This window comes from Macaca nemestrina, chromosome 4 (assembly GCF_043159975.1).
Source record: "Macaca nemestrina isolate mMacNem1 chromosome 4, mMacNem.hap1, whole genome shotgun sequence".
Classification (NCBI taxonomy): Eukaryota; Metazoa; Chordata; class Mammalia; order Primates; family Cercopithecidae; genus Macaca; species Macaca nemestrina.
In genome coordinates, this window is record NC_092128.1 from 15,414,406 (window position 1) to 15,437,395 (window position 22,990).

At 46.9% G+C, this 22,990-nt stretch overlaps 2 protein-coding genes across 6 annotated transcripts in view; one reads left to right on the plus strand and one right to left on the minus strand.

Annotated features, from left to right (window-relative positions):
* Window positions 1-3,711, plus strand: part of LOC105471179 (family with sequence similarity 131 member B) — a 30,591-nt gene extending 26,880 nt beyond the window's left edge. For all 3 annotated transcript variants that reach the window (XM_071094317.1, XM_011723532.3, XM_011723534.3), the window contains exon 7: window positions 98-3,711. In XM_071094317.1, coding sequence (XP_070950418.1) covers window positions 98-570 — 473 coding nt within the window. In that variant the 3' untranslated portion in view covers window positions 571-3,711. The remainder of the gene's footprint in view (window positions 1-97) is intronic.
* Window positions 3,712-3,852: 141 nt separating this feature from the next.
* LOC105471182 (chloride voltage-gated channel 1) overlaps window positions 3,853-22,990 on the minus strand; it is a 38,575-nt gene continuing 19,437 nt past the window's right edge. For all 3 annotated transcript variants that reach the window (XM_011723537.2, XM_011723538.3, XM_011723540.2), the window contains exons 13-23: window positions 18,270-18,339; window positions 17,944-18,054; window positions 15,297-15,510; window positions 14,934-15,067; window positions 11,568-11,809; window positions 11,081-11,192; window positions 10,674-10,753; window positions 10,386-10,424; window positions 6,769-6,873; window positions 6,591-6,677; window positions 3,853-5,640 (exon numbers count right to left, since the gene is read on the minus strand). In XM_011723537.2, coding sequence (XP_011721839.2) covers window positions 5,269-5,640; window positions 6,591-6,677; window positions 6,769-6,873; window positions 10,386-10,424; window positions 10,674-10,753; window positions 11,081-11,192; window positions 11,568-11,809; window positions 14,934-15,067; window positions 15,297-15,510; window positions 17,944-18,054; window positions 18,270-18,339 — 1,566 coding nt within the window. In that variant the 3' untranslated portion in view covers window positions 3,853-5,268. The remainder of the gene's footprint in view (window positions 5,641-6,590; window positions 6,678-6,768; window positions 6,874-10,385; window positions 10,425-10,673; window positions 10,754-11,080; window positions 11,193-11,567; window positions 11,810-14,933; window positions 15,068-15,296; window positions 15,511-17,943; window positions 18,055-18,269; window positions 18,340-22,990) is intronic.

Sequence of the window (22,990 nt, forward strand, 5' to 3'; positions counted from 1 at the left end):
TCTGTGCTGTCTCTTAGCTGTCTCTTGTGCTGTCTGTGCTGTCATTCCTGCTCTTGACATTTTGTGACCCCACTGACCCCCAGGATTCTTTTTCCAGATGCCCTGGCTCAAGCCCCCATGGATGGATGGCCTCACTCTTACGTGTCCCAGGGTATGTACTGTCTGGGGTCGTCAGATGCCTGGGAAGCCAGCGACCAGTCCCTCATTGCCTCTCCAGCCACAGGATCCTATCTGGGGCCTGCATTTGATGACTCACAACCCAGCTTGCATGAAATGGGACCTTCCCAACCGGCTTCAGGATACTCTGCTCTGGAGCCTCCACCTTTGCTGGGGGGAGACACTGACTGGGCTCCAGGGGTAGGTGCGGTGGACCTGGCAAGGGGCCCTGCCGAGGAGGAGAAGAGGCCATTGGCCCCTGAGGAGGAAGAGGATGCAGGATGCCGGGATCTGGAGTCACTTTCCCCAAGAGAAGACCCTGAGATGTCTACCGCTCTCAGCCGGAAGGTGTCTGACGTCACATCCTCAGGTGTGCAGTCATTTGATGAGGAGGAAGGCGAGACCAACAACTAGCTTCCTCCCCCAATGCCCTGCCGTCCACTCCCACCTGAGGGCCATGGCTGTGACCCATACATTCCCTCCCCCCAGCAGTACAGCTGAAACCGGGCAGACAACATTGGGGAACCCAGGAGCTTCCAGTCCTCTCCCGGAAATGGAGGACCAGGATGGGATTTTATCCAGGCTTACACTCTAGAAACCCACAGGCCTGGGAACTGAGACCTGGGCAACTAGATGGCCATGAGCTTGGTGTGACTGTGGAGAAGGACCTGGGCTGCGGGCTTCTGGGTCTGTGCTGACAAAGCCTCCAGTGTGTGCACCCTGAAGACGGGGGCAGTGCAGCTGTGCTCAAGACTGGATCTCAGTTCTTCACTCCCCGATTTCGTCTTCCAGGAGCCGTAACTGTGCTGTCTGAATGCCTCCTTTCTCCATTTCACTCTTGCTTTTCCCAACTCTGTTTTCTCTGGCTGTGGCCCCAGCTCATCCTTACTGAGAGAACAGACCTTAGGGGCTGTTGGACATGGTTGGACAGGCACAGGGGAGGCTGCCTGAAGGGCACGTCCATGTGGAGAGTGGAGAGGCTGCCTCAGCGGGTCATTTGGCTTCTGAGATCAGGAGTCGAGGAGGAGGTGGACGTGGCAGCTGAGATCTACAGGGGGCACAGACGTGGTTCTTTCTATCAAGGCCTGCCCAGAGACAAGAGTCACTGAGGAGACCAAGAACAAACACAGCCCCTTGCTCTGGGATCTTGAATATCCCATGGCTGAAAGGAGGATCCTAAGGATCTGGGAAAAGACCCAGCTGGGGCTGGCTGCTCCAGCTCTTGCTTCCCTTTCAGCTTTCTTCCATCCCTGCTCCCGGAGCCTGGCCCTGAGGAGGGTGCGGGGACACCCGTCTTGGATACACCAACGCAGGATGCAGGTGTCGCCAACAGCGGGGGGAGCATGAGGGCTGTCTCCCCCTATCCACCCCTGTCCTCTGAAGCTGTTTACACTTTTCTCTTTGCCTTTTCTACATTTTTATAACTTCTTGGGCACTCAGGGTTGAGTGGGGTGGAGGGAGGAGTCCGGTGCTGTCACTCCCTCAGCCAGTCAGGGTTGCAGCTGAGGGCCAGGGTGGGCACTTGGCACCTTCTGCCCCTTCTTCAGCTCCTCCCAGGACTCCCAAACAGCTTCACAGCTGTCCTCCCTGCCTCCCCAGGCCTCCTACCGGAGGAAGACAGGAAAATTCGCGGATTCTTCTTTCCAGGATGGTGTATGGTGAGACACAAGCTTGCCCTCCCACACTTGGCATCCATGCTGGTGGGGACTGAGCAGCATATGCACCCCAGCACTACTGTAAGAGCACAGGCAGAGGACGGGCGGAGCGAAGCAGCGGCGCTGTGGGCTGGAGAGCACTTGGCCCTGCCACTGCCAGGGTAGCCCCTCCCCAGCCCTTGGCACAGGCAGAGTTTGGGTAGGAGAGAGAGGCCTAAGAGGCTCACTGCCCTATCTCTTTCTTTCTTCACACCCTTCCAAGGCTCCAGCTCCCAGGCTTGTGTCCTACCCACACTCTGTCAGGAGTTCTACCACTTGCATCCCCTGCTGGAAGGGAGCACTGTCGTCCTCTCCCAGCCTTGGGCACAAACTTTGCCCTCACCCCCAGGTCCCAGAACTTATTATTTTATAATGAGGAGGTTGAGAGTTGGGGTGTTTCTGTCCATCTATGATCCTGTTCCGCCATCAAGTTCATACTCTCCTACACACACTCCTGGGATGCAAGCAGGGCAGGGGTTCTGTGTCTTCCCTGGAAGGGGGACAGTGGTTATCCTGAGGCTGGTTTTTGGAGGAAACATGGGCTTAGGCAAGGTGAGCCAAGGCAGGGGCAGTCACCTAACTGAATCCTCCTGTACAGGGGAAGAGTCCTCTTGTACTTGCTAACATGTGCTAACTCCGTGTCCCAGGACCTCATTTCCAGGAACTCTGAGAGGTGGTTTAGCATGCCCGCCCTGGCAGCTGTTCCCCACCCATCTCCTGCTGCAAGCTCTGGGGTTTTGCATGTTCATGTGACCTTCCTTCCTCGGGGTCCCTGGTTCCTCACCTTCTCCAATGTGTGCTATTCCCACATCACCTCTTCCTGTCATCTCATCCTCTCAGTGCCCATATTATCTCCCCAGACCACAGTGGACAGCTCACCCACTGAGTGCGTTCGTTCATTACAGTTCCTTTTTGCTCAGGCCCGGGGGAGTTAGGAAAGGTAGACCACAGCAGCTTTCACTCCTCCTTCCCTTTCCCAAGGAAGCCACATGGTCCCTGACAAAAGATGACTAAAGGTCTGAAGGACTCTAGCAGGGTTCATACATGAACCTGGTGTCCCCAGGGTGCTGGCAGACAGAAGTCAGGCGGGGGTCTGTCTTCTGCAAGGAGCTCCCACCCGCTCTGAAGAGAGAGACTGAGGAGCTGGCCTGGGACCATCTTAGGACTCTTCTGGTGCTGGGGGCAGGGTGCATGGGGGTTGCTTATCGCCTATTTCAGGGGGTGGGGAGGGGCATGTGCAGGAAGAGGCTGCTGCGGGGTGGGAAAGGGTGGCTTTTCCTTTGGGGTTAAGGCTGTGCAGCACGTTTTACAGCAGTCCTGGAACAGGGCTGTTTTTATATTCTTGTGAATGAAACTGCTCTTGCTAAACGATTTTCTTTTTTTGGGGGGGGTGCACTTTCATTTTCAAATGACTTTATTAAATGAAAATCCAAATCTTCCATTCTTCCCCTCCATTGCCCCCTCCACCCCCACACACCTTCCTTCTTGTCCTCGTGTTGAAGCGGGGATCCTGGGGAATGAGTAGTATCTTCTCCTCGACCTCACCTATACATCCCACACACCATCTTCCAGGTCTGGGAAATATCCATTTTTATGGCCAGTCTCAGCATGTTTTCTTAATGTGACATTCCCACCCCAGGCCCAAGAGAGATTCTATGACATATATTACAGAGAGAATTCTATATCAATATATATAAATATTATAGATTATGTACACAAGGGCATGGGCTCAAATGCCCACTGCCAGTCCCCTACCCAGGCTTCAGCGTCTCTCTTGGCCTGGGGAAGTGGGAGGGACGTGATGCTGGAGAAGGTTACAGGCTGTGTTCAATGACACTAAACAGAACATGGTGGCATCCTCTGGCTGTGACTGTCTTATTTGGGGGATGGAGGAGACTGGGAACAGGGGAGGCAAAGGAGGAGAATGTCGGAGTGGGGGCACAATGGCAGAATTAAGCAAAGCATACGGGATGGCAAGGTTTGGGGAGAAAAACCTTGGGTACGGAGCAAGGGTTTGGGGATGCTCACAACACCTGGCCTCCCTTTGTAGAGAAAGCGCGCTAATGGAGTGCACAGCCAGGCTTCCTGCTGCTGATCTGGGGAGGGTGAAGATGTGACTGTCCCAAGTGCAGGCAGCACTCAAGAGCCCTGCCATCTTGACGCTTAGCTCCTAACTCTCTACCCCTAGGAGAGGCATCTGAAGAACCAGTCTAAGAGGGGGCTGGTGTCTGAGTGACCCAGTGACCTAGCTGCTCTGAGCCCTGATTCTTGGCAGGAGAGGCCCTGGCTAGAGCAGCTCCAGGGCAGAGCTGACCTTTGGCAGGACAAGTCAAGAACTACAGTGGAGCCGGGCGCGGTGGCTCAAGCCTGTAATCCCAGCACTTTGGGAGGCCGAGACGGGCGGATCACAAGGTCAGGAGATCGAGACCACCCTGGCTAACACGGTGAAACCCCGTCTGTACTAAAAAATACAAAAAACTAGCCGGGCGAGGTGGCGGGCACCTGTAGTCCCAGCTACTCGGGAGGCTGAGGCAGGAGAATGGCGTAAACCCGGGAGGCGGAGCTTGCAGTGAGCTGAGATCCGGCCACTGCACTCCAGCCTGGGGGACAGAGCGAGACTCCGTCTCAAAAAAAAAAAAAAAAAAAAAGAACTACAGTGGAGAGAGGGAGGATGTGTTTCCTAGGGAGTAACCTGGACACTGGAGGGCGAGGGAGCTGTGCTGTGGAATAGAAGGTTTTCTGCCAGAGGGAGTCAGCGGACATCATGGGGGCACGATTGTTGGGCAACAGGGCACCTGCTTCTCTCAGTGCCCTAGTCACGGCCTGGCCTGGAGATGCATCGGGGTCAGAGGCAGATTGCAGGAGCGGACGTGGGCCAGCGCAGGGCTCCAAGAGAAGCGGCTGTGGCTGGCCTGGAGGCACATTCTGGGGTGGTCAGTGCCTGAGGCCATAGGATGGTCCCATCCCCTCCTCCAACATGGCACTTACAGGGCCACAGTCGTTCTGGGCCTCCCCTCACCCCACCTCTTGTAGACACTGAGGCACAGATAGCACAGTACTGGGACAAGAGCACTGGGGAATTGTTGGGGGCAGCGGGAGGCAGAGAGAGGCAGGGGATTCCCTTGCTGCATACCAGGAACACTCAGGAAGCCCCATGGAATATCAGGGGTGCTTTGCTAGGGTTAGGGCCACCTGCCTGGCTGGGAATGGGGAGAATAGTCGAAATAATTGACCAAGGCTCCTCCCTGCCTAAATGCTGATTCCTCCTTTAAGACTATCACTATCACATTAAAAAATTCCTGGAAGAGGCATGGAATGTGGCATGACCTCGCCACATTCAGGATGCACCCTGCCCCACACAAGTTCACCCTCAGACTGGGCCTCTGGACAGTCTTTATGAGGAGGTCGTGGGAGGGGGTCAAAGGATCAATTCATCCTCATCCTCCTCGTCTGTGGATCGCAGGCTGGGGCCCTGCAAGATGTCAGCCAGCTCCTCTTCCAGCCCTGGACTCTCCACCAGTTCCAGCTCCTCCAGCTCACCCTCTATCTTGCCTGGGGCCAGGGAGAGAGGGGGCTCTGGGGAAGGGGATGGCACAGGGGTCTCTGGGGAGGCAGCAGTCACATCCCCTGCTCCAGTGGCTCCAGGCCTATCCTCAGGCAGGTTCCAGTTCTCTGCAGAAGGTGGGGGTCCCCCGGGACTCTTTCGAGTTGAAGTCGTGTTCCGGAAGCTGGCAAGGGGAGGGCGGAGCTGCACCCCAGACTTGGTGTGCCCCTCAATGGCCTTCTGTAGCTGAAGAGCAGTGGGAAAGGAAAAGCGGGTAAAAAGTTGGAAAAAGAAAAAAGATGGGGGCAGTGAGAGACAAACAGAAAAGAACAGATACAATGAAAGGACAAAAGAACAGGAAAGATACAGAGTGGCAAAAGGGGGAGAAAGAGAAACAGACAATAAGGAACAATCAGAGAAAGAAGACAGAAAAAGGACAAGAAAAGGGGCGTGACAAAAGATCCACCTGCCCAGACTCAGACCCTTGGGTGACCTCTTCCTTCCTAGTGACCACCTGCAGCCACATCCCCCCACTGCCCTATTTCCACAGCTTTCCCCAAAGCACATCCCCGAGAAACAGTGACTCATGCCTGGAACCCCATCTGAAACCCACACTATCTACGGAAGATCACATGGGCCCCATCTGGGGTGGAGAATTCCATTCCCTTCAGGGCTGTGGCCATAACAGGCTTTGTAGTCTCCTCCACCTCGGCTGGCTGCTTCCTCTACCCTCTCCAATCTCTGCATAAGAAATGGAGAGGGGAGCCGGGCCCTGGTGGCTCACATCTGGAATCGCAGCACTTTGGGAAGCCGAGGTGGGCAGATCACCTGAGGTCAGGAGTTCGAGACCAGCCTGCCCAACATGGTGAAACCCCATCTCTACTAAAAATACAAAAAATTAGCCAGGTGTGGTGGAAGGCACCTGTAATCCCAGCTACTCAGGAGCCTGAGGCAGGAGAATCAGTTGAACCTGAGAGGCAGAGGTTGCAGTGAGCTGAGATCACACCACTGCACTCCAGCCTGGGTGACAAGAGCGAAACTCTGTCTCAAAAAAAAAAAAAAAAGAAAAGAAAAGAAATAGAGAAGGGAATCTGAGGGGACTTCTGAGATGCTAATATCCCCTCTGTCCTCCCTGCATCCCCTTATCTTGTGCCCAGCCTCCCTCCTGCTGCTCAAATGGGACACATCGTGATTACCTCCTCCAGGGCCAAGACGCCCCTGAGCTTCCCCATGCTGGTCACATAAGCGAGGTGGAGGCCGAGGAGTGAGAACAGGGTGTGAGTCTGAGGACGAAGAGCACAGGTCAGTGCATGTTCCTTGCCCCACAGCTCTCCTGCCTTCCCTGCAGCCCTGAGCAGTCAGCAAAGGACTCACCTTGTGCAGGGTTGTCTGCTCCACCAGCTGGAAGGGAGACTGGTCAATACAGCAGGAATCAAAACAGACAGGTTGGCTCAGCTGCTCCTGCTCCCAGGCCTCAATCTGTCAGCCAGAGGATGAAAGTCACGAAAATCACGGAGCCTCCTTTCACCCCAGATACCTGATTTTGATCCCAAACAGCCCTCCTAGCCCCTGCCCAGAATCTGGAAACATGCAAGAACTGATCACAGATCCCCCAGATCAGAGGCCCTCCTCCTTCTTCCCGGGGACAGAGCCTCTCTGCCCTTCCTCATCAGGAACCCCCAACCTACCCTGCAACCCCCAGGTACCCAGAACATCCCTCCCTGTTCTAGGCCCCAACTCTCCCATCCCCTGGCGTCCCAAACATTTGTTATTCCCAACCTATCTTTCCCATCTATTTTCCACGACTACTATAAGATGCGGGGCTCCAATCAAACCAGACTGCTTTCTGCTCTTCAAACACGCCTTCCCCTTTGTCTTTGCTGTTCTGACCATCTAGAGTTCCTTTACCTGCCCTACCCTGTCCCTGCAGTGTACGTATTTCCTGACTCTCCCAATCAGACGTGCTTCTCCCTTTTTTAAATTCTCATAGTATTAGCTGGTCTCACCTTTTCAGAAATGACATTGGCCATACTTCCTGCTGTATTGGCATTTGTCTTACCTTTGCACTTGTCTTGAGTGTTATGTGGTATTGGCTGCTGTATATTGTGAAGAAACTAGCACATCACCTCTCATGCAGAGAACCATGGTGAGTACTTGTTGAAACTGAAGAGCTATACTGGACCTCATGGCACTTAGTTGACTTGAGCAAAGCCGGTTTTTGTTTGTTTGTTTTGGTCTATGACAGAAGCATTAAGGCACAAAGGCCAACCATCCTCTTGACTTTAGATATGCACACCAAAATTCCCAAGAGTCCAAATAATCCATTACATCTCTGGCTCTCATACATTTTTCTAAAATTTCTAAAATCTCTTTTCAGTCAGTACCCTCTGAATGATCTAGAACTCTATTTTCCTATTTGTCCAAATCTATACCTCTCAGACTTCAGAGAACATCACCAAAGGGCATTATATAGATTTAGGATCTAGTGTGTAGCCCATAGTGATGCTCACTCCACCTGTCCTGTCCTGATATTTCTGGATTACAATCATGCCTCCTCTATACTCTCATCTTCCTGACTAATGGATTACACAGGGTTACATAGCATAGGATGGATGACCACTTAGCAGGTGTGTTGTAGAGAAGATTTAGGTATAGGATGGGGGCTAGACCTTGCCAACCATGGTTTGGTCCATCCCGTCCTCTTGGTCTTTTCTATGATAATCTGTGGCCTTACGTTCCATTTTTGCCTTTCCTTAACAATAACGCGGCAACATTTTCAGTGAATGATTATCAAGTACATCCTCTTTGCCAAGCATTATTCTAATTGCCGTACCCGTCTTAGCTCATTTAATCTTCTCCAATAACTCTATCATTATCTTCACTTTATAGATGAGGAAACAGGCACAGTGTGGAAGTCATTTGCCCAGGATTACACAGTCAGTAATTGGTGGAGCTGGGCTTCTAACCTTGACTGCTGTTTGCATTCCAGGTACATCTCCAGCTTTTGCCTAAGGGATGCAGGATGTTGCTGTTGAGGCTGATGTGTTCCACTACTTGAATAAGCTCGGTACCAGTTAGAAACAGAGCTCTGTGTGTACTCCAGAGTATGCAGAATTAAACAAATCCTAGTAGGGACTTCTGGCAACACATAATTGAATCTTTCAATATTCCCATACTGCCCCCATACCATTTTTTGGTCAATATCAACATCTTGATATTGTCAAGGGTATCATCTGGTCTGAAAATTGTGTTCAAAATATCCTGAATTTCAACTCCTATTGGATCTTATCCCTCTAAAATGTCTCAGTGGGTCACATGGGAATTGGTAGCTCCTTGAAGTCCTCCCTGGGAAAGACATAAGCTAGAAATGATGGTCTATCTTACTTTTAATCCCTGGCTGCACTTTATTTCCAGTGGTCATTTGATGGCCACACTGATAAACTAGTTGGTTTTCAATCTTTGGAGCATTAAATTAAAAAAAAAAAAAGAAAAAAAGAAAAGCTTATTATTATTGGTTTGAGCAGCCTAACAAAGTACTCCTTAATTGCAATTATGGCCTTTCTGATTTCTGCTTGTGGGCAGAAGGAATAGTTGTTCCTTTCCCCCTGTGATCATCTATTTGAGTTTTTCACAAGTCATTTGTCAGAAGTGTGTGTGTTTTGAGGGGTGGGGAAGGTTTTCCTTCTCTCTTGTCACTCACAACACCCTCCTCCAACCCTGTCATGCTTTTCATTGTCAGCACATATATATTCCAGATATCCAATAAGATGTTTACTTAAAAATAATATCCGCTGTGTGTGTTTGTCAGCTTCATACTTTACAAGCTTTATGTTTTCAGCGATTGCAGCAAACTGTGCATTCTTTTACCATATGGAATAGTTGCCAATGGATTTTTTGTTGTTCCTCCACAACCCCTTGGTATGTTCTGATCTGGACCCTTCAGCTACCTGCTTCCAATCACTATTCCGCATTCTGTTCCCTCCTCACAACCAAGTGCATTCAGAATGCTTGACTTTTCTCTCTTGAAGATTGGATAACCACCTCTTTTAGGAAAGTAGGCATTTGTTTGTCCCCATGAGGCACCAGGGTCATTATTTTCTTCCTTTTTCAATTCTTCCCAGTAGCAATGCCTAGCATTTTCCAGTTGTTCACTGTCTCAGGGCCCTGATCAATCCAGCACAGTAACCTCCACCAGGGGCAGATTTCCTCATTTTGGTCATTTTGGTTTTTTTTTTTTCTTTTTCTTTTTCTTTTCTTTTCTTCTCTTTTCTTTCTTTTTTTTTGTGGGTTTTTTTTTTGTTTGTTTGTTTTGTTTTGTTTTTGAAGTGGAGTCTGGCTCTGTCACTCAGGCTGGAGTGCAGTGGTGCGATCTCCCCTCACTGCAACCCCCGCCTCCCAGGTTCAAGTGATTTTCGTGCCTCAGCCTCCCAAGTACCTGGGATTACAGGCGTGTGCCACTATGCCCGGTTAATTTTTGTATTTTTAGTAGAAATGGGGTTTCACCATGTTAGCCAGGCTGGTCTCAAACTTCTGACCTCAAGTCATCTGCCTGCCTCAGCCTCCCAAAGTGCTGGGATTACAGGCGTGAGCCACCACGCCCAGCCTCCCATTTTAGTTTTGATGTTCTTCTTCCATGTTGCTGTTTTAGTGCCAGCCTCCTGGTGACATTTTACCTCCATTAAAGCTTTGCCTGATCCAGAAAGTCCATAATCTCTAAAAGATCTGGGGCTCATCTTAGCACCATGGCCCCATTTACTCATGGAGGCTCAAAGTTTTTCTCCTGAAATGACGTGTCCCTCCGAGAAGACCTCCATGTCCCATCACACACTCATTAATCTCTCCATAATCATCCTTATTTCCATCCTGTCAAAATACTTCCCATCTAGATCACATTCTATTTCACGACAACACAATAAAGAAGGTAGAAACAAATTAGAAATATCTTCATTTGACAGAACAATCTACCCCAGATTTTGGTTTCCCTTACTCACCTCTTCAGGTGACATGTTATCCACTAAATCTGTGGAATCCTAGAGAAGAAAGACACAGGTCCAAGTTCTTTCCCTCTTCTTCCCATGGTTCATATGGTTCCCAATGAAACAATAGCCATCCCTCCCTGGCCAGGACCACCGATGCCTCCTTTCCATTAATCATCCCTTCCATATGATTAAACTCCTCCTCCTTGGTGGGGTCTCTGCCTTCCTGATTTAAGAACCATGGGTTTCTCACTCTTCAAGGGTAGGCTCCCTTTCCCCTGTATCCCAAACACATCTCCTCACCTGGGTTGCTTTCTTCTTTGGGGGGCGAGCTCTGCCCAGCAGGCAGTGAAGCAGGGACTGGAAGATGGAGGGTCTTTGACCTGACAGGAAAGGTGAGTGGATGGAAATGGACACAAAGCAACAGGAAACGGCTAGGGGCCCCACGCAGTGCCTGACACTTGCCTCCAAAGAGCTGCACTTCCCAGATACCTCACCCTCTCTTCCACCATCCTAAATCACCCTCTGCTCCCACTCCCTGGGACAGTGACAAGGAGAATTGATGAATAAGAACCCTTTCCTCCTTCAATCCCCCAGCCTCACCCCCGACCCTACACCACATAGGAGTTGCATGCAGGTCAAGGTCAGGTCCAAGTGACCAGAGATAACCCACAAGGCATGAGTTGGGGTGCATGAGGGAAGAGCGTCACCTGCAGGCTCTGGTGCTTCCGGCTGCTGTTTGTGGCCAGGCAGAGGCCCATTGGGCTCTTCTGGGGACAGAGGGGCAGTAGTAGAGGGATGGAGAGGAAGGGAAGGAGGAAGCTGTAAGGAAGAGTAAGAAGTCTCAGCCTGGAAGCAGAGACTGCCTGAGTGGGCCTTCACTGCCTTTACCAGTCGGTGGATGTTCTGGGAAAGCGAACTCTGTTCTTCCCCCCAGTTCAGAAATTCCTGTATCCCTTTGAATTGTCGAGACCATCATCTGCAACCTTATCTTCTTTTAGTCCCTGGACCCAGAGGCACTGGTCTCTTTGGTACCTGACCCAGAATTTCTGGCTTTCTCAGTTACCAGCCTCTCCCCTCCCTCTTCCCACTACTTTCAGGGAAACTACCCCTGTCCCAAGCCCAGCCCAGCCCAGACGACGCTTTTCCTTTTGCCCCTGATCTATTCCACTCCCTGGCCCTTCCTGGCGCGGTCACCTCGCTCTTCCCAGAGACGTCTTCGTCTTCATCCTCATCCACAAAGGCGAAGGACTCGGGCCGGCCTGGAGGCGCGCCGGGGAGCCCCTCCCCAGCCAGCCGCGCCTTCCCGTCGTAAGGCAGCTCCGACAACTTCCGCGCTATCTCCTGGGCCGCGCGCAGCCTGCGCTCAGGACACAGGTGGCGCTGCAGGAGGGCCTGCAGTTCCGACCGCTCCACCGAGCCCAGCAGGATCATTGAATCTGAGGGAAACCCACGCCCTGCCTGAGCGCCCCCTCCAAGCCCTCCCGCACCACCGCGCTCCGCATCCCTGAGAAGGAACGGAGAAGCGCCCCCCCGCCCCCCCGCCTCCCGCGCCCCGTCCCCACATCTTTCTCAGCTTCCTACAAACTCATTTTAAGAATCCTGCAAGATTAACCTCACTCCCTTTTATTTCATCCATTTAGCAGGTACGGGGCCAATTCCAATTAGTAGAGCACTAATTGGGCTAATTTGTACTTATTTTGATGAGGCCTTATATAGATTTCAGATAGGTGAGCTGATAATTAAGTAGGCGAACCAATGCTGTCCAAATAAAAAGAAACATGAGAAGCCATTTAAATAAGCTGAGATGTGAATCACGCTTTGAAAGAACTCTATAAGCAATACAAACATTATATCTCTCCCTGGAAGAAGGGAAACAAGGGAACTCTCCCTGTTGTATCTGACATTTCATCATTTAAAAAACCTGGGCCGGGCGCGGTGGCTCACGCCTGTAATCCCAGCACTTTGGAAGGCCGAGGTGGGCGCGTCGCCTGAGGTCAGGAGTTCGAGACCAGCTTTGGCCAACATGGTGAAACCCCATCTCTATTGAAAATACAAAAATCAGCTGGGCGTGGTGGCAGGCGCCTGTAATCCCAGCTACTCAGGAGGCTGAGGCAGGAGAATCGTTTGAACCCGGGAGGCAGAGGTTGCAGTGAGCTGAGATCGCACCACTGCACTCCAGCCTGGACAACAAGAGCAAGATTTTGTCTAAAAAACAAACAAACAAACAAACAAAAACAAAAAACCCTGCTAGGATAAAAACAAAATGCCTACTTTTCCTGAGAAGGTTCTTTTATATGATTATAGAAATTCTGCTACTATAATTAACATTTTTATTAAGTTTTAAGGCCATGACATTGCAGCAGTGTTATGGAGATGAATTCTGCTGTTAGGTCTTAGTCATTATTATGAAAACCTTGCACCTCACTTCTTGGCTGTGCCCCTGCTCTAATAAAGAGCCTTGCTGTAGAACATGGAAGGTATCTGAGATTTGGGAAAATATTTGAATTAATCCAATTTGAGAAATTTGGATATTCTGATTATCAGAAATCAGAACTAACAATCTTAATGGCTCTAAATGACCCTACATAATTTTTCTTAATTACACTAATTCAAACACTAGGAAAGAGTTCATTTAATATCTAGTAGATACCTATAACAAGGCACTCTGGGCATATAGAATCCATAGACTCTATTCTCAAGGAATGCCCACCTAGTGAGGAAGACAAGATACAGATATATAAACGACAATAAGAAATCATACAAAGCAGGATGAGGTGTCAAAGATGGTGAAGGCAGAGAAATGTGAAATTATTGTTTACTAAAAACCATTCACTCCTCCATATGAAACAGTTCCAGCCAGGCGCAGTGGTTCACGCCTGTAATCCCAGCACTTTGGGAGGCTGAGGCGGGTGGATCGCCTGAGGTCAGGAGTTCGAGACCAGCCTGGCCAACAAGATGAAACCCCGTCTCTACTGAAAATACAAAATTAGCAGGGCATGGTGGTGTGTTCCTGTAATCCCAGCTACTCGGGAGACTGAGGCAGGAAAATTGCTTAGAACCCAGGAGATGGAGGCTGCAGTGAGCTGAGATGTTGCCATTGCAGTCCTGCCTGGGCAACAGAGCAAGGCTCTGTCAAAAAAGAAAGAAAGAGAGAGAGAAAGAGAGACAGAGAAGGAAAAAAAGAAAGAAAGAAAGAAAGAAAGAAAGAAAGAAAGAAAGAAAGAAAGAAAGAAAGAAAGAAAGAAAGAAAGAAAGAAAGAAAGAAAGAAAGAAGGAGGAGGAGGAGGAGGAGGGGAAGGAAGGAAGGAAGGAAGGAAGGAAGGAAGGAAGGAAGGAAGGAAGGAAGGAAGGAAGGAAGGAAGGAAAGAAAGAAAGAAAGAAAACTCTTCCATAAGTTGGGCATTAAAGAACAAGCAGGACTTACTTAAGCATCAAATGGAACCATGTAAGAAGCTATGGGATTTACATTAATTGTCATTATTCATGGATTCCCTATTTGTGAATTCAGCTAGTCACTAAAATATATTTGTAACACAAAACCAATAGTAGAGGTGCTTTCAGTGTAATTTGCAGACATGCATAGAGCAACAAAGATTTTTAGTTGCCCGATGCCCCTGTTCGCAGCTGAAGTTGAACAAAGCAGTGCTCTACCTTCTTGTTTCAGTTTTCACACCGTAAACAGGTGCTCATTTTGTAGTCTATTTAATGCCATCCTTTTTACATTTTTGTGCTTTGTGTTGGTGATTTTGTTGCTAAAAATGGCCACCAAATATATGTCAAAGTGCTGTCTACTGTTCCTAGTGCAAGAAGGCTGTGATGAGCCTTATTGAGAAAATATGTGTGTTAAGTAAGCTTAATTCAGGCAAGGGTTATAGTGCCGTTGGCCACAAATTCAATATTAATTAATCAACAATATCTATGAAATAAGGTGTCTTTACCAGAAACACACATACAACAAGGTTATGTATTGATTGGTTGATGGAAATGTGACCAGAGACTCACAGGAATCCAGGCCTGCATTTTTCCTAGGAGCAATTGTTCAGTATAGTATTTGAACTTAATACTTAATTGAACGTGACTACCATGAATTATGAGAATTGACTGTATTTAGTGGGATTTTTTTTTTTTTTTTGACAGAGTTTCATTCTTGTTGCCCAGGTTGCAGTACAATGACGTGATCTTGGCTCATTGCAACCTCCGTCTCCCGGGTTCTAATTACAGGCATGTGCCACCATGCCCGGCTAATTTTGTATTTTTAGTAGAGACAGCGTTTCTCCTGTCTTTGGTCAGACTGGTCTCGAACTCCTGACCTCAGGTGATCCGCCCACCTCGGCCTCCCAAAGTGCTGGGATTACAGGCATGAGCCACCATGCCCAGCCCTTTTAATTGGATTTTTAACTGTCTTTTTGTGCTTGTGTATGGCTTAATTTTTCCTTCCTTGTACATAGCACATTGGATGGCCCCTAAAGACAAAGCCCCCACCACGGGGCCTCCTCTACCTCTATGTGACACTTATTCAGGTCATTAGCTCTGGAGTCTGCTTCTTTCCTTCCCACTGACCTTTTGAGTCAACCAGTGGTAAAGTCTTGACTGTGGTGGTCTGGAGCAGGGTTCGCAACTCCCCATATGTGTAAGAAGCTGAAACAAACTTCACATCACGTACCATGATGTCCTCAACAAAGATGGTATATTTACTATGGAGGGAGAAAGCATGGTGGGTTAGCCCCACCATATACCTATCCCTTCCATTCCTCCCATAAGATTTGCCATACTTTCAGTCACTCACAATATCTATTAAATGCATGAGAATATAATAATAATTTAAAACAATGTTTCCAAACATTAACCCTAAGCTCAATCTCAGCCTCTGAACCTCCCACTCTCCCCATCAGATCTGAACTAATTCCATCTAGTGCCCCTGACCTGAGCTGGTTCCAGCCAAGGTCAGGCAAGTAGGGTAGCTTCTTGACCTGGATGATGCTGTCATAGAGAGAGGGCTGCAGGCTCTGAGCCACCATATTGGCCAAGATAACAGCCACCATCATGGGCAGGATGTGAGCAATCTGACCCGTTAATTCGAAGCAAATCACAGCTGTGGAGACTGTGTGGGACACGGCACCAGTCAGCGCTGCTGCTCCTAGAATGACACAGGAATGCACCTGTAGGTTAGGACTACCGTTCTTAGCATGGAGGACATATGGGGATGGGATGGGAATAACACGGAATGAGAGACAAGATCCTGGTCAGTGCCAACACTCATAATGATTTGTCAAGAATAGGGACTAGAATACTGAACTCTTAGGAAATCATCATTTTGATCCCATTCTATAACCTTCACCAAGTTACAAAATCTTTGTGTGCGCCAAAATTTTCATTTATAATATGAAGATAGTGATGTCCTATCCATTCCTTGCTTTTAAAAGTTTGGATGATTATTCACTGAGCATTTTATTTTATTTATGTTTAATTATTATTATTATTTGAGACAGAGTCTCACTCTGTCACACAGGCTGGAGTGCAGTGGTGCAATCTCGGCTCATGGCAACCTCCACCTCCCAGGTTCAAATGATTTTCCTGCCTTGGTCTTCCAAGTAGCCAGGACTACAGGCATGCACCACCACACACGTCTAATTGTTGTATTTTTAGTAGAAACAGGGTTTGCCATGTTGGCCAGACTGGTCTCAAATTCCTGGCCTCAAGTTATCCGTCTGCCTCAGCCTCCCAAAGTGCTGAGATTACAGGCGTGAGCCACTGTATCAGGTCTCTTCACTGAGCATTTTACAACTCAGTTATGACATTTTTTTTACATTGGGCTTTAGGTATTAATGCCAAGAATTAATGAGTAAATAGAGTGGAAACCCAAGAATCGTGCTGTGGACTTGGAGCAATGAGACTTGTGTCAGATCCTGCTGTTACTATTTCTCAATGGAATGAGTAGAGCTTAATTCCTCTGGAATCCCATGCTGTCAACTATAAAGTGAAAGGGGTCATTTAGATGATTTCTAAGGCCCTTGTAGATCTGAAACTTTATAATTCTATAAGCTCCCTGAAGATAGAATCTATCTTGTTAATTTTTGGTTGTTTTCCCACTAACCAAAATAGTCACTTGTGCATTAACTATATTTCTTATTTAAATATGGAAGAGATATCCTATGGGGAAAATGTAGAGGAAGGCACATATGAAAATGTAACAAGAAAAAGTCAGCTGTGCGTGGTGGCTCATGCCTATAATCCTAGCACTTTGGGAGGCCAAGACGGGTGGATGACTTGAGGCCAGGAGTTTGAGACCAGCCTGGCCAATATAGTGAAACCCCATCTCTACTAAAATTACAAAAATTAGCCAGGCATGGTGGCATGTGCCTGTTATCCCAGCTACTTGGGAGGCTGAGGCAGGGGAATCACTTGAGCCCAGGAGGCAGAGGTTGCAGTGAACCCAGATTGTGACACTGCACTCCTGGGCAACAGAGCAAGACTCTGGAAAGAAAAGAAGAGAAGAGAGGAAAGAAGGAAGGCAGGAAGGCAGGAAGGCAGGCAGGCAGGAAGGAAGGAAGGCAGGAAAGCAGGAAGGAAGGAAGGAAGGAAGGAAGGAAGGAAGGAAGGAAGGAAGGAAGGAAGAAAGAAAGAAAGAAAGAAAGAAAGAAAGAAAGAAAGAAAGAAAGAAAGAAAGAAAGAAAGAAAGAAAAAGAAAGAAAGGAAGGAAGGGAGAGAGCAAGCAAGAAAGCACCACAAAAGGGAAATATAGGGAGGAATGACACTACTGGATATTGCATACAACATGCTTCAGAACATAAACAATCACAGGATGTGTATACAAGGAAATGTTCACAAGGGAGGCATGTGTACCAGGAAGTCATGAAGTTGGAGAACAAGAGCAGTGACCCTCATTGATGAAAGAGGCTTTTATAAAGAAACTATGTCAGGTGAGCAGGGTACCAAGTGAGCTAGAAAGCTGGTCAGCAATTCTCTATCTAGGGAAGGCATGGCCTGAGATGCTATGGAATTTTGGTGAGGAAGGGAGGAAGCACAATAATCCCAGGATTCTATTGGTGTTAGGCATAGCTCTATCTTAGAAGTCATTTTAGAATAAAGAAACTAGGGCTCAGAAGCAGCTATCTTGCTTCATGGTCACTGATAACAAGCAGCAGGAGAAATCTAGAGCTATGTTTCTTAGCTCTTAGTCCTGTGCTCTTAACTCCCCATCAATATAAACACATCTCAGGTTGAGTCAATCGCCTGCAACCTGAGCCAATCACCTGCATTGTTGGTTCTATGATTCCTAGGAAGGAAAGATAGAACCCTTATCAAACATCCAGACACAATCCTAGAATCTTACGATCTCATTTGATCCCTATGACCCTTTTCCACATGAGGAAACTAAGGCTCACAGAAGTTCAATAAGAAATAATGAGAGTCAGAGTCATAGGTATGTTATCTGAGTATAAGTCGAGTTAAGTAGCACTAAATTAAAATTGTATTGTGTAGCCTAGAATGAAGATCCAATGGGAGAGTTTAAGTGTGGGAGTCTGGAGTACTCAATGTTTGATTACAGGGAAGTGGGAATGTTTCTCACCAATTACTGCATAGCCCCCGGGTAGGATCTTATAGATGATGTCATCAAATAAAATACCATCAGGAAACAGCATGGCCATGATCTCTCCTACCAGCCTTCCAAATGCAGCTCCTAGAGGAAAGATAAAAGGAAGTTATCTTAAAAAGATAAAAGAAAGATAAAAGGCGTTACAAGATCCAAGTTCCTTGCTCTCTGTTTTCAGAACCAATCTCTCCTGGGGTGTTAAGACGAAATACAAACTCCCAGCATCCCGGGCCTTTCCTTATGTTTCCGGTATCCTAGATTGCAACTCTGAGTCAGACCCCAGGCTTCCCATCAGAACTTACCTAGCACAAACACAGGCATGAAGCCTCCGCAGGGTATGGGCATAGTGGTGGCCACGATGGACATCCAGAACTGCAGTAAAAAGAAGCGTTGGAATACCCTTTCAGCTCTGCCCAGTAGACATGCACACACACATCTCCCTTCCCACTATCCTTTCTGCAGAAATCCGGGGATAGCTGATCCTTCTGAAAGCCACTTTGTCTGTCACCCTTCTTCCAGAAACAAAAACCATAGAGCTCTCAGGCTAAGAGTACCAAAGACAATACAGGAATACTATCAGAAGTTTCCTCCAGATGACTAGACCAAATCCCTCCTACTTTGAGTGCCTGTATTTGCCTTTCAGCAGTCTAGAACAAAGAATGGAGCCCCAGAGTACTTCTCTTTCTCTGCCCCCAAAGAGCCCCAGCCCACTGTACCCTTTTAGTCCAGAAAGTTTGCCTCAGCAAATAGCCTGAAACTCTTGAAGCTGGAGGAAAACGTTTCCTACTCACATTATATTTCTGAAAAGGAGCTCCAGTTCTTTCTTTATTTTTTATTATTTTTATTTATTTATTTATTTATTTTGAGACAGGGTCTCGCTCTGTCACCCAGCACCCAAGCTGAAATGCAGTACCATGATCTCGGTTCACTGCAACCTCTGCCGCCAAGGTCCAAGCTATTTTCCTGCCTCAGCCTCCCGAGTAGCTGGGACTATAGGTGCATGCCATCATGCCCACCTAATTTTTTTGTATTTTTAGTAGAAATGGAGTTTTGCTATGTTGACCAAGCTGGTCTTGAACTCCTGACCTCAGGCAATCTGCCCGCCTCTGCCTCCCAAAGTGCTGGGATTACAGGTGTGAGTCACTGCGCCCGGTCGAGGAGCTCCAGTTCTAAGTGTCAGACATTTAAAGTCTGAGTGACTTATCTGGTCATTCATAGAACCATCTATATGGTGAAACTCACAGTAGAACCTGGAGAGAAGACTTACTTGCCTGAGCCACTTGCTTTAATCATCAGATCACCTTAAACAAGGATCAAAATTTAGATCTGTCCTGGCTATATACTGGAAGGGTAAATTGAGAAAGCTTGATAAGTCAGCCAATGTAATGGAAAAAAAAAAAAATCTCTAAGGCCAACTTTGTAAGCTAGAACTCCAATAGAAATTGAGACAATTTTACAAAAAGCAATATGTACATTTTGAGGCAAACAGTACAAAAGAATTGGCCGGGCGTGGTGTCTCACACCTGTAATCCCAGCACTTTGGGAGGCCGAGGTGGGTAGATCACAAAGTCAGGAGCTCGAGACCATTCTGGCTAACACGGTGAAACCCAATCTCTACTAAAAATACAAAAAAAAAAAAAAAAAAAAAAAAATTAGCCGGGCGTGGTGGCGGGCACCTGCAGTCCCAGCTACTCGGGAGACTGAGGCAGGGGAATGGCGTGAACCCGGGAGGTGGGACTTGCAATGAGCTGAGATCTTGCTTCTTGCCACTGTACTCCAGCCTGGGCGATGAACGAGACACGGTCTCAAGAAAAAAAAGAGTACAAAAGAATTGAGAAATAGAATGGAAAAAAGGCTAGTTGTTGAACTTTTTAAATATCTGTAAAAGAAATAAAAGTATGAGATGTAATATGTAAGCAAAGCAACAGGTTTATATGGCCCTTCCAAAATAAGTAAACCACTCTCAGAAAAGGATCTCAAACTTATTAGGTACAAGAGGGTAGCAGCTAAAGTTCAGACAAACTGCCAAGGTGAAAGTATTCACAGTTTTAGAGCTGTGCGCATTGCACTGTAAGCTAATGAGAAATATATTTCTTAATTTTCAGAACCTTAGAAAGAAAGAACTTCCCCCATCCAGGGCTGACCTCAGGAAGCAGTGACAAAGACTCAGAGAAAGTCTCATCCCAGAAGCTCTGAGATGAGGCAAAACACATACTCCTTCATGTCAGAATATGACTATTCAAAACAGTTGAGAACTATAAAAATAAATGGGCAAAATGAAGAGAATAGAGACTGAGAATCCCCTGAGGACAGAGAGTGCATCTTGTCCTTTCTGCCTTCCCTCTGCACTGGTGCATAGTGCTCAGTAAATGTAGGAACGATGTAGCTAGGTGAGTAGGTAGAAAGGAAGGAAGGAAAGAACGAAGATGGGCTGAACAAATAGTATTCATGCAAAGCAGGAAAAGCTTCTCAGAGCTAATATTTGCTAAAACACTAAAGAGTAATGCTCATCCAAGGGAACTTGTTTTAAAATGCAGATGACCAGACCCCACTGGAAGCTACCACATCAGATTGTCTGCAGATAGGGCTATAGGCACTTGTAATTTAAGCTTCTTAAGTGATTCTGACATTTAACAGTTGGATACCCCTTGAACTATCCTGTACCATCTCTTTGAAATAAGTATGTAAGAGCCATAAGAGATTTTGTAGGCTCAGGTTAATCTGAAAGCTCTAGCAATTCATATAACAGGTGACCAACAGGTCTGATTTCAGAGGATGTACTTTAGATTATCCTCCAAGATATGTGTAAGAACAGTATTAAGATCAGAGGACATTGAAGTTATCAACTCCGGTAGTAAGGATGTTGACACATGAGATTAGCAAACTTTTTTTAGCTATTGGCACGTGAAAGAAAAGATCCAGAAGTAATGTGAAACACAAATAACTCCCAAGACTGTCTTCTTTCTTTCTCTTTCTTTTCTTTTTTCTCTTATCATCTCTTTTCTTTTCTTTCTCTCTCTTTCCTTCCTTCCTTCCTTCCTTCTTTCCTTCCTTTTTTCCTTTTTTTTTTTTTTTTTTTGACAGAGTCTCACTCTCTCACCCAGGCTGGAGTGCAATGGTGTGTCAGCTTACTGCCACCTCTGACTCCTGCATTCAAGCAATTCTCCTGCCTCAGCCTCCCAAGTAGCTGGGATTACAGGCACCTGCCACCACGCCCAGGTAATTTTTGTATTTTTAATAGAGACGGGGTTTTGCCATGTTGGCCAGGCTGGTCTCAAACTCCTGACTTCAGGTGATCTGCCTGCCTTGACCTCCCAAAGTGCTGGGATTACATCCAGCTTTTTTTTTTTTTTTTTTTTCCAGATCTAGACCTACAGAACTCCCAAGATCTGAAATACTCAACTCCAGGGAACTGGAAAACTGGAAACCCATTATTTGGACCCTTCATTAGAAGGAGTGAAATGAAGGATTCACCTCGGGAGAATGAAGTGAAAAGAGTGAAAAAAAATTCTACAGAGCCTCAGCCTGTGCAGAGAACTTAGTGATACTAGGTAACAATGTTAGACTTACTAAAAGCGAACTGAGGATTTGGAATGGTATTCATACTCATTGTAAAAACTCTTCTCTTGATGTATAATGTAATGATCTTACCATGTCATGAGACTGAGGAAGATGGAAGTTCCCTTCATTAACACTATAAAACACCTGAATTGGCCGGGCGCGGTGGCTCACGCCTGTAATCCCAGCACTTTGGGAGGCTGAAGCGGGCGGATCACGAGGTCAGGAGATCGAGACCATACTGGTCAACATGGTGAAACCCTGTCTCTACTAAAAATACAAAAAATTAGCCGGGCGTGGTGGTGGGCACCTGTAGTCACAGCTACTTGGCAGACTGAAGCAGGAGAATGGCGTGAATCCGGGAGGCGGAGCTTGCAGTGAGCCGGGATCGTGCCACTGCACTCCAGCCTGGGCGACAGAGCAAGACTCCATCTCAAAAAAAAATAAAAAATAAAAAATAAAAAAAACCCAGCTGAACTGAGAATCTTACCAGCCTGTACAGATGCTGCCAGAAGACCACATAGACTACATTTCAAATTAGACACTGGAAAAATTGTTTCAGTCATGTTTATATTTTAATTTAGCTATGTATCCTACCTAGCTAAAAAATAAGAGCATGGTTATTGTGTCCAATGACAGTGAAAATGCTGAGAAGTGGTGATAACCAGGGAATATCATAGATTTGTAGCAGGGAGTGGTTTTATGCTTATAAGTATTATAGGATATTATAGGCCGGCTGCAAACTGTTGGGCTTGAAATATAGTCCAGGAAGTATAAGTTTCTTTTTCTGATACATGAATGATGTAACATTATCAAGGATATAATCTAGTGAGAAATTAATAAAAGTGGCATACAGATGAGTCCTCTATATCATCTAAGTAGATTTCTCCCAATAAGCTGGAATTTGTGAAGTGGAATCCAGACACATACTTAGGAATCTGGGGAGCTGGGATGAGGTTTAGGGGAAATGTTGAAAAATATACAGTATTTTGTTTCTACAGAACTTTTCAAAATCTCGATCTTTTAAAGGTACATATGATGCCAATGTTGCCATATAGCTCAGTCTAGAGAAATCTCAGAAAAATACAGTTATAATCATTGGACTACCATTCAATTCTGAGATCCAGCAACATGTGTACTTGGTTACTGTAGGTGGGTTTGTGTATTCAACAACTAATTATAGGAGGTTGGGATTTATAAATTAGAGAAGATAAACTCTATAATGAAAGTCTAAAAATCAAATCCCTAACAAGACACTGATAACTCCTTTTATGATAAAAAAGGAAAATCTTTTGAAGAAAGACATTTTAAAGGGATTAAATTAATAAAGTGAGTGTGCAAAATATGAATGATATAGACCCAACTAAACCACCTAAAGTGGAATAGGGAAGATCATTTGCAAATGCAGTTTCTAGAAACCCTGGGAATATGTTACAGAGTTGAAATTCAGTGTTTCAAATATCTG